Source organism: Arachis hypogaea, chromosome 20 (genome assembly GCF_003086295.3).
Source record: "Arachis hypogaea cultivar Tifrunner chromosome 20, arahy.Tifrunner.gnm2.J5K5, whole genome shotgun sequence".
NCBI lineage: Eukaryota > Viridiplantae > Streptophyta > Magnoliopsida > Fabales > Fabaceae > Arachis > Arachis hypogaea.
In genome coordinates, this window is record NC_092055.1 from 11,065,109 (window position 1) to 11,076,122 (window position 11,014).

Genomic DNA, 11,014 nt, shown 5'->3' on the forward strand with positions numbered 1-11,014 from the left:
CATAAAAAAAAAAAAACGAAGGATTAATTTGCACATACTATTTGAATTTTTTTTAAGTTGTCATCCAATATTATATTAACACATAAATTAATATGCTTAACATTCCACACACACAAATTTTCCCAATGTTATTTTTCCGTTGTCAAGTTAATTGAAAAAATCTAATGCTTATTGTACCAAAATGATCTCTCTAGAAAGGATAAAAGAAACTTAATTTGAAAAGAATGGAAAATTTCATGAAACGGAGAAGTGGACAACTAAGTCTAAATGCAATTATAAATACTATGTGATAGTAATAAGGTAAATTTTTAAATGAAGTAGAATATATTATTTTATGATAAAATAGTATAATTAAATCAACAGTAAAGTGATATTTTAATTGATATTTAAATAAATTTAACTAATTAAAAAATAACATTCCGTGTTTATGCCTTGGTATCCAATCATAGTAGTGAAATTGCTCAATACCTTATTCCTTAGAACATTCAAGTTTCGTTAGGGTTTGTTTTCAAATCACCTAGCCAACTAAACATTGCTTTGTTTTATTTATTTATTGAATTTAAATCTTCTAAAACAAAAAAGTTAGTAAAATGAATTATTAATCGCTATTGATTTTATAAATTTATTGAAAAGTATAATTTATTATCTTAATTTTGGAATTACTTTATTATTTTACTAATTTTTTTACTTTAAAAGATCTTGAGCTTTATTTATTTATTATTACTATCGTCATATTTAACTAACTCTTTTTGCATATTAAGGAGATTATTGAGAGTAATAAAATTCTTAAAAGAGAATTGTTTGTTATTTAGAGAGGATATCTCTTAGCTTAGGATATGGGTCAACGAGATGTTATTTGTGAGATGGATTGTGTAGAAGTATTTAATTTTATTACTAATCACTAACATGATTTTGGGTTTATTAATTTGTTGGTGCTCAAAATAAGGGATATCATGCATTGGAATTGGCATGTTGACTTTAGTTTGATTATAAGAGAATTGATAAAGATAGCGATGACAACTTCATCATGTAGAACTTCCTTCTCCTTGAGAAGAGTTTAAAAGTAGTCTTAAACAAGACTGTCCTCTTATTTAAGTAATTTCTTTAATTTTTTTTTTTTTTTTTTAATTTATTTAAGTCACAAAAAAAAAAAAAAAAAACTCTTTTTGCATATTATAGTCTCATTTTAAAAAGGGAACGATGACTATAAATGAAAACGATAAACAGGTTGATCACCATGTCTAAATAAGCTAGCTTCATGCCTTCTAATTTTCATTTTTCTCGAAATTGAGACTCAACAAAACAAGCTTGAATTTTAATGGAGCACAACTATATATTAATTGTTAATAGATACCTCTCAATAATAATCAAACGGAACAAATATATATAGTTGAGCAGAAAAAAGGGAGGGAGAAGAACATAAATACCTCTCACCCACTCATTGGATTTACTTTACAGATTACAGTTTGCAACTTGTTTTTGTTGTCTTCTGACTGAAGTAACCAATTAAATTAAATAATTTCTGCAAAATTCTTTTTGAGAGTAAAAAAAAAAATGAAAAAGATGGCTGGCCTTGCAATTTAGCAACTTCCTTGTGATCAATTGATAACCATTCTCTTCTATTCTAAACTCACTCCTCCAAATCCAATGCCTTTACTTTCCCATCCTCATTTCTTTACTTAGATTACTTAAAGAAATGAGAGACATTAATTAGTAGCATCAACAAGTGAATGATACCTCCTCATTAATCATTAAACACTCAATCCATCGAATCCACACTGCTTGTAAGTCAGAGATTGCTTTCTTGGACTGATCGCTATTGCACAATCCACCGACACCTGTGCAGTTCAGTTCAACATCATCAACCAAATGATTGTTATTACCCAGATAAAGTGACGAAATTTTTTGACTTGGGAGTCTTATTATTGTTACCCACAAACATATGATTTGAACAATGTTAATAAGAATTGGGAAGGAGTTAAAATGTGAACACAATCTATCCCATGCCATGCCATGTGCCCCACCACAACCCGGAGAGTCACATGCTCAATACTTTTCTTGGCCTAAAAAGAAAACAAATGCCAACATACACTTTGACATTTGTATGCTCTATGATTCTAGATTGATTTTTTAAACTAATTTATAATGCTTAGTATATTGTAGCATCTAACATCATGACCATAGTGGAAGAGACAAGGTAACTATTTATATATAGTTGTCTTTATGTAAAAATAATAATAATAATTTATTAAATGATTTGACATATTTAATTAAACTATTTAATATAATACTGTTAGAAAAGTTATTAGGTGTATCCGAAAATACCGGTATTCCAGTTGTTTTAACCGTTGATTTTAATTAATATATATTATATATATTTTTTATAATTCAGATCAACGGTTAAAACAACTAGAACACTGGTATTCCCGATACACTTGATAACCTTCTACATGTTAATATCTTAACTATTATCTTTACAGGAAAAAATCTTATTTTAAGTAGCCACTAAAAATTACATCCTTGGCATTGGAACAAATGTTAAAATGAACATTATTGAGCATCAACTGACAGACACCATAATCCATGATCAGTTGTTGGTACTATGGACTCTGAATCCGGCGACTTAGGTTCAACTTTGGTGGGGCCTAATAATTTTATCATTTTCTTTACTCTTTCTAATCATATTGTTACTGGCCAAAGTAGGGCCCTAAGTAACAATAAGTTTTTCCAATGGCAAAATCTACAGTAACTTTTGCATCCTGAATTCATTCCCATTCTACCCCCATTAAAGCAGCACATTGATAAAGGATAGTAAGTTAGTAACTACTACTAGAGAAAATAATTGCATATTTGAAAAAGCACTTGGGTGAATTATGCTCCATCTATAAATAAATGTAATTTTAAATAATCTTATCATACAAATTGTTCTATTTTACTATATCAATAAATAAAATACAATACAATGTCTCACCACGGCAGAATCAATGGCTCAAAAAGTTTTAAACCATACTTAAACAATTATAAATAAAAATAATTGATTTTTCTGTAAGATAAATAGAATTGATAGTGAGGAATACATGAGTGCAGCATTTTAATGGTTGGATTAAGCCATGAGTGGCCATGTAAAACTATAAAGGATAAAGAAAAAAAAGAAAAGATAAGAGGCAGAAACCCCACACATTAGAAATATTCCATTAACCAAGAAGAGCCATGGGCACACAGTGACAAAGAGGTACATAAATTGAAGATGAAGCCAAAGACCAAAAGGAGCGCAACCAAGATCAAAAGTGGAAAATGACTAAAGGAGTATAGCCCGAAAGATGTACCAAAAAATATGTGTAATTAAATCACCCAAAAATTTAAATAGTAATAAAACAAAAGAGGGAAATACATGTGCATATGATGCAATGGTGTTAGGCAGAAACTGCAGAGATTTACACACCCAACAGAAAAAAGCATCAAATCAGACGAGATAGAAGTTTAAGAAGGCATAAAGCTATACAAGAGAAGAAGTGGTCAAGTGTTGGTACCCCTATAAAATACAAATTAGCTCGTTAAATAATATGATACCATAGTTTATATAAACCGATAACTGATACAAAATAACTTTCGGCGCACGTTATCATGGTGGCCAATGTGGTACTAATTAGTAATTACCAACTAGATTTCTGAAACACCAAGCCACCACCCACGTCCTCATCAGCGCATGTTAGCAAGATTTTTAAAAGAAGGAAAAAAAGAAGAGAGAAATAAAGAAAAAGGCAGAGGGTAGTGGAATTCGTAGCTACACCACCGTCCCTCTTCCCCTCCGGCCTCCGCCACTCTCATTCTCTCTCCATCTCTCCCTAAACTACAATCACATTTAAGAATTAAAATCGAAACCACCAACAAGGAATCTTAATCCATAAGCCAAAAACAAAAAAGGTAAAGAAACGAAAAAAAGCGAAGCTAAATTGGGAAAGTTGTATTATAAACGGTAAGCTGTAACTAGAGGCAAGCATGGCAAGATTCGTGAACTACCGAGTAGGAAAAATGGAAAAATTGGAAGAGAAAAAGGGAATGGGCATAAGAAATTAGGCACCTGAACACCAGGGGTATCGAAGTTCATGACTCGGATCTTGGCACCAACGTCACCCAGAATTCGGAGCTCCACTCGGTCGTTGAGCGAGGCGTCACGCATCAAATTAGCGGCGTCAGCCTGAAGAAGATTAACCCGATCAACGGCGATGGTGGCCACAACTGACCTTACGCTGTGAGCATCCTGGTAGAAGCCCGGAACAGAGGCTCTCCCCAATGGGATTCCACGGTACATAACGGTGAACCTGGACTCGCCGTACTTGATCCCTACCTTGTTGGGGTTGACGGCGGTGAAGAGGAGCCTGATGGTGAGTGAGAATGAGGCGGCCGTGGTGGTTGGGTCGGCCACGGCGGACGGCGTTATGCCCACGTACTGTACACCTACCTGCTGTAGATCGAACTGTGGCTTCTTGGGTTTGACGGCGAGGAGGACGACGAGGACGACGGCGAGGACCAAGAGGGCGATGAATGAGAAGAGAAGGAAGAGGCAGCAGCAGCATCCTTTGAGAGATGCTGCGGAAGAAGAGCGTGCGGGTGTTGTTGGGTAGAAGTATGGACGGCTCTGATTGTAACCGTTTGCATACGATGATGATGAAGCTGCTGCTTCTTCCTGTCTTCCTCTCTGCTCTCCATTTTGGTATGCTGGGTTCGCTCTATTGCTCATTTTCCTATCTTTATCTCTCTCTCTCTCTCTCTCGCTATATTGTCGTCTTGGGTTTGTTGTTACAGTGCGTGTCTGTGTCTTGACTCAGAGAGAGAGAGAGAGAGAGAGTGTGTGTGTAAGTGAGGGAATGACAAATGAGGGTGGCTTGCCTTTTGATGACGATGACGATGGACTCACACTTTTTAATTTTTTGGTTGCTAGTTGTTTTGGTAGACAAAGTAATTAGTGAACTATGGAATGGATAAATAAAAATAAAATAAAATAATAATAACAATGATGGTTATGTTGATGATGATGACATTATGGAAAACATGGTGAGGATGGATGTTGATTAGTAACTAGTAACTACTACAATAAATTAGAAAAGTTCATGTTTCTTCTTATGAACAACATATCTTACTTGAAATTGAAAAAACCATTGAATCACGTTGGAATTAGGAAACACAACAACAACAATTTTCTTCGACCAAATAATGCTACTGTAGTTTATAGATAATGCTACTTCAGTTTTGGTTGTTGAGCTTTGATGCTAATTCGGTTGCTCCTACCCTATTAAAAGTTTTCATAATTTTTCTTTTTCAAGTTACATGAGAAGAGGTTCGAATCTGAGACCTCTATGCAAAAACCGGGACAAATGCCGGAGCCAAGATTCTTCAGATTTGCCGGGGCCAAGCATTTTGGGCTAAAATATGAAACTGGGCTTCTTATGCTTTCTTTTTTAAAGCCTTTTATTGGTTCTCCCTCCAATCCAAGGTAACGTATCGTAACGTATATTCGTATTCTACGGTGGCAGAACCTACAAATATATAACATCAAAAAAGTGAAAAACAAAATTTGGCACTCATAAGTCATAAAACGTATCATTCTCTTTCTATGCAAAAATTGAAGGAACAACCCTAACTGACTAACTATCAAAATATGCAAATAAATTATTTTAACAAAAAAGGTTAAATAAATAAAATTTAAATACCTCTAAAATATAGCATTCTCAAAACACACTCACGAAGATCAAAGTTCCCCCATGTGGGTCACATTATTAACTGAAAAAGCCAACTCCATCGATTCAAGACATAGTGAGTAGTACTGTAGTAGACCCAACCAGTCAACCACATCTCTTGTTTCTTTCGCATTAAGAAAACCCTTCAGTAGATTCCTTACCTATTCATTGTCCAACCTTTTTATACGTACCATGAATCAACAAGGATTAGGCAGATCCAAATTAGCGCAGCGCAGCTGCTAAATGCTAATGATTGGAACATCAAACATGGATGTTTATTTTATACTAACGACCCACAAACAAAATGAGAATGGATGCATCAAAAAGAGAATATTTTTGTCATCAAACCTTTGATTAAATAACGTTAAAACAACTCATTTTAAATGCTTGAACAAAAGCGTTACCACATTAGTTTTTCTGCACTACACAATAGAGATATCACTTTAACCAAAGTTATAAATAATGCAACAATGCATCCAGTTATTACCAATTAAATGGCAAGTAGGTTGTGAATGTGAAAGTGAAGCAAAAAATTTAGAGTCTTTTAATCAAACACTTTTCTGGCTATTCTTTCTCATCTCACCGAAAAAAGAAAAATGATGGAGCCATGTAGCAGATTGAGATTATCAAATAAAATGGTAGAAGATAAATAACACGTAAAGTATCCATTAAACGACAGTTACCAGCTTGGTACGCTCATTTGAAACTAGAGGGTTGGAAACTTCCTTGGAGTTCTTTATTGTCTCGAACCTCGTTGGAAAGTTCTCTCTTTTGTGTGTTCTAAAAAGCAGAATTGCTCGGCACTTGATTGGATAATATCCTAAATTACCAATAATGTTTGTATTTTATTTTATTTTTTTCTCATATGCAATCAAAAGAGGCTAGTATCTGCTATCCCAATTGCAAATGCCTTCTTTCTTAAGACAGCTGCTTGCATATTTACAGGGCACGTGTGAAGGTAATATGACAATTACCAAGTACCAATAGTGAGGGACATGGGACTAATCAGTAACTAATTAGCACACAATATAAAATAAATATATTTAAATTTCCAATACATTAAATACATCATTAATTTTGAAGTTCTGTATGCTAAGTTTGATGCTAAAGAGAACAATCCCAAACATACTGCAAAAACATGTGAACAAAGTTAATTTGAATACAGAAAACACAAAGGCAACAAGTTTTCTAATACATAGCTAAGAAAAAAATTACTACTAAACACGAATATCTCAGAATCCTCTAAAGTAGACAGCCCTGGACAGCCATTACTGCTTCTCAACATTTTCGGCATCAGCTGCAGAATCTGCATTGTTGTTATCCGCTTCTGTTTCAATTGTTTCCTCAACCCTTCTCCCAGAATCATCCTCTAATTCGTCGTCCATCATGTCATCCTCTCCAACATTTATATCTTCCACATCATCGTCATCGTCATTAGTGCTTCCGCCTGGGATCTTTCTTTTCTTGGGACCATGCTCAAGCCTATGTGTGTCCAGTTCTTTGTCCATAGTCTCCTGCAAATTCTGATCATTGTTTGCTTTCTTTGCATTCCTTGCATTCTGCCATCTCTGTAGCTCCTTCTCAACATTGGCAAGATACTGCTCCCCAATCTGTTTCTGATACTCAGAGACTTCCTCTCTTCTAACATTCTTCCATGCTAAGAAATCCTGCAAATTTAAAAGAAAGATATCACATGAATAAAATATTAATTATATGTTTTGAGATTCAATTAAGATTTGGGTGGCTTAATGCTACACTGTGATATTCATAATTGTCAAAATTCAAAATATATACAATATGAAGACTTAACACAAAAAAAAAAAAAGAAAAAAGAAAAAAAGGGGGGGGGGGGGTTGTAAGTTCGACACCCTGTTTCCTCAAGTTCAAAAGATCAAACCTCTTCTTTGCGTTTCTCAATTGACTCAGTGTCTTCCTCCAAGGGCTTGTTAGGCAAATAGTATATTGGAGGCTCTGCTTTAGTCCTGGAAAAATGCATGCCACATTCAATCAAAGAAAAGCCAAAAATGATCAAAGAAAAATTCATATGTCTACCTAAAATCCTGCAATTAGCAGGAAACATCTGGTCCTCAACTTGCTTCAAAACTACAAAGCACATGAACAGAAACTTATCTTCGTCTCAATAAAATGTGAATATGGACACTTGGACCAAAATTAAAAATAACCTGCAAAGCATCACATAACATGATATGATATCAGATATTAAGGCATGAAGTAACAAAAAAGATTTGTCATGAGAAGCTTCACGTCTTCAATGGTTAGTGTTACTTCAAGATTTGTCATAAAATATCTGAAAATAAAAAATAACCTTATAAAATTGCTTAGTCTTTTATGATGCTCACTCCATCGAAGAAATAGCAACTCCAATCTTTTTTCTTCTGTCTTAGCAGCCACACGTGCCCTAAGAGTCTGAAAATAAAAATAAGAAGAGTAAAATCAAAAAGGGGAAATTGATGAAAGTGTTAGTGTGGATAAATACACAGAACACACTACTTTAAACTGAAAACCAACCAAGTCTCTCCTCCATTTTTCAGCTATCTGTTCACGCTCTTCTTTCCTAAGCCTTTCACTTTCCTCCCGTGCTCTTTGCTCAGCCTAGGAAAGAATTTCAATGAATATTATTGTATGAGGTCTTAGATAATACAATGAAAAAAACCAAAAGGGGTGGGTTGGATGAGTTATAAATTCAAGCTAATTCAGTGCTTGACATGGAGGTGCTCACGTAACATGCAAGCATCATAACAAACAGGGAACATTGCACTTCACCACATTCATCTTTAGTTTAAAACGACACATTTCACCCTAGTCTAATCAATATTCCATCAATTATTCAATTTTCACCTAGCCTATGGCAATGAACGTAAGTCTATTATCTATAAGTGTTATGCATACTTGCATGGTGAGTTGATTGGAGTTTGGACCATTATTTAAGAGTATCTAAGTATATTGGGAGAATGAGAGTTGGTGGCTATAGTGACTAGACATTAACTTACTCTTTGCAAAGAATTAGATCTTCGCATATATGCCTCTGTTCCTGAGAGTTGCTTGTCTTCCTTTCTGAATTTCTGGAACAGTTCATACCAAAAACAACATATAAAAATATAGAAACCAAGTAAGCGCTAGCAATAGTTATGAAATCAAAGGAACCTGCTTATAGAAGAGAAGAAAAATAACTTGTAAGAATAGAAGAAGTAGCAGTAAACATGTAGACAGAAACATCAAGAGAACCTATCAATGAGAGAAAGCTAAAATGTATTCAGTAAATCCAGACTTTATAGATTATAACATTCTATTTCCATTGCTTCTAAAAGCAAAACAAAGTAACTAGTCTTAACATACCTCCAGAGTTCCCAAAAGCTGTCCCAGCATTCTTTTATTTCTATTAACCAAGCTTGGATCCTCGTTCTTCGGCAATAGCCTTGGTACATGTTCTGTAGTAGGAATCTCAGAAGCCTTACATGAACAAAAAATGATAAAGCATTATATTTACAACCTTAAACCAAACACTGATGGAAGAAGGCAATACATTTGCATTCACCACCTTTGAAATTCTTTGATCATCTCTCCTAGACCATCCACTTTGATGAGAATTAAAAGGCTTCCTATCACTGTGGCCTTCAGAAGCAGTTCCACTCCCACCATCCACCTTAGTCTCAGCATCTTCAGTCAACTCCCCACCATCCACCTTCATTCCCAAATGAATAATAATTAGTCAATAGCATGCTCCTATGTTGCCATAACCCTCTATCAAGGAGTGAACTTCAATAGATAAAAAATGCATAGAGATTATGCATGAAATGGTACCTTAACGACAGCAGATGATAGACGACGTTTGGGAGGGGGTTGATCTTCGGAGTGATTCCTATCTCCCTGAATAACAAACATAGAAGAATGAATATCCTACATTGAATGCTGATTACTAAAGCCTAAAGGCATGGAGAACCCTAATCAGAAAAGAAACAAACCGGTCGAAGAAAAGGTCGTTGGCGAATTCCGTTGGAAGAGAAGTTGCGGGGAGCAGCAGCGCCTCTGCGAAGGCCTCGAGGATCTCGAAGCCTTTCCGTAATCTACAGTTTTCAAAAAGAGAACAAAAACTGAAGAACACATAATAGAAATGTAGATGTAGAAAGAAAGAGTGAGTGAGTGAGTGAGAGTGACCTCGCGCTGTTGGCGAAGAAGCTCGCCGATCTCGTGGCGGAGTTGGTCCTCGGTTTTGTCCACCGCCGTGCTTGCCATTGCGTTGGTTTCAGCCATTTTTCTCCACCGCGCTGCACTCTGTCTCTCTGCCCTTATAAAACCCTCATCCTCTCTTTTTTTCTTACCTTAACTATACTTGTTTACATGCTTATTAGCAATGCATAATTAAGCAACACTGTCCACTATAATAGTTATTTAATGATTCATTTATATTTATTTATTTATTTTGATACTAATTTGTATTTTAGTTTACTATTAATTGTATAGTATTTAACAGAGTTAAACCCCAAAATGGATTCAAATTTAGCGGGATTTGGGTGTATTATTAGAGATTCTAAGGGAGATTGGATCTCGGGCTGCTCTGGAAGCATTCTCCTTTGGTCTATAATCAGATGTGAATTATTTGCTGCTTGGAGGGGGCTAGTTTTAGCTTGGGATTGCGGTTTGAGGGATATTATATGTGAAACGGATTGCCTTGACATTCTGCCCATCATGCATGAGCTTACAAGTGGGTATTCATCTGAAGTAACATATTTGGTTCACAAGATTCAGGAGCTTTTATCTCGTCCTTAGCTTGTTCACGTTGAATGGGTGTCCCGAGAAGCAAATAGAGCTGCGGATTGGATGGATAAATATGGTGCCAAGAGTAACTCTAATCATGTTATTTGGTCTGAGCCTGGTGTTGATCTCCAACGAATCATCCGCTCGGATTTAGGATAGTTTTTGCTTTGTTTCTTTCCTTGTTTAGACACAAAAAAAAATCCCAAAATGGTCCCTAAGATTGGTGTCGTCCACTAAAATCGTCTCTGAGATTCCAATTGCACCAAGATTGAAAAAAGTGCACCATATTAGTCCCTGACCTATTTTCCATTAACGACGTGATGACATGGCATGATGATGTGGACTGTAAGTGACACGTGTCACTTCATAATTTGGCCACGTGTAATCGTATGATGATTTGGTGACCAGTGACACGTGGCATGCTAACGTGGATGGTTGTGCCACGTGTCACAATGTTTTTTGGCCACGTGTCCGTTTGTGCCACGTGTCGCAACAGTATT

General features: G+C 35.4%; 2 protein-coding genes across 3 annotated transcripts; both read right to left on the minus strand.

The window, feature by feature from the left end:
* Positions 1-1,336: 1,336 nt before the first annotated feature.
* LOC112784048 (uncharacterized) lies at positions 1,337-4,937 on the minus strand. The gene is made up of 2 exons (XM_025827144.3): positions 4,082-4,937; positions 1,337-1,838 (listed from the first exon to the last, which is right to left on the minus strand). Exons 1-2 carry the CDS (start codon positions 4,739-4,741, stop codon positions 1,752-1,754), a joined length of 747 nt encoding a protein of 248 aa, XP_025682929.1. The 5' UTR covers positions 4,742-4,937; the 3' UTR covers positions 1,337-1,751.
* A 1,817-nt stretch (positions 4,938-6,754) lies between these two features.
* LOC112783421 (uncharacterized) lies at positions 6,755-10,130 on the minus strand. Of its 2 annotated transcripts, XM_072229364.1 has the most exons (11): positions 9,915-10,120; positions 9,722-9,823; positions 9,561-9,626; positions 9,298-9,441; positions 9,096-9,209; positions 8,931-8,984; positions 8,750-8,821; positions 8,268-8,351; positions 8,065-8,165; positions 7,636-7,720; positions 6,755-7,405 (listed from the first exon to the last, which is right to left on the minus strand). In XM_072229364.1, exons 1-11 carry the CDS (start codon positions 10,008-10,010, stop codon positions 7,007-7,009), a joined length of 1,317 nt encoding a protein of 438 aa, XP_072085465.1. In that variant the 5' UTR covers positions 10,011-10,120; the 3' UTR covers positions 6,755-7,006. The 2 variants fall into 2 exon arrangements, with proteins under 2 accessions (XP_072085465.1, XP_025682146.1); XM_025826361.3 differs by lacking the exon at positions 8,931-8,984 and having other exon boundaries at positions 9,915-10,130.
* Positions 10,131-11,014: the final 884 nt, after the last annotated feature.

Bases quoted from the DNA above. Each gene is read 5' to 3' on its own strand.
- LOC112784048 (XM_025827144.3), bottom strand. From the start codon at position 4,741: ATGAGCAATAGAGCGAACCCAGCATACCAAAATGGAGAGCAGAGAGGA. The intron at 1,839-4,081 runs GTGCCTAATTTC...TGAACTGCACAG, and splicing joins TCGATACCCCTGGTGTTCAG to GTGTCGGTGGATTGTGCAAT.
- LOC112783421 (XM_072229364.1), bottom strand. From the start codon at position 10,010: ATGGCTGAAACCAACGCAATGGCAAGCACGGCGGTGGACAAAACCGAG. The intron at 9,627-9,721 runs GTTTGTTTCTTT...TTTGTTATTCAG, and splicing joins AACGACCTTTTCTTCGACCG to GGAGATAGGAATCACTCCGA. The intron at 7,406-7,635 runs GTTTGATCTTTT...TTAAATTTGCAG, and splicing joins TTGAGAAACGCAAAGAAGAG to GATTTCTTAGCATGGAAGAA.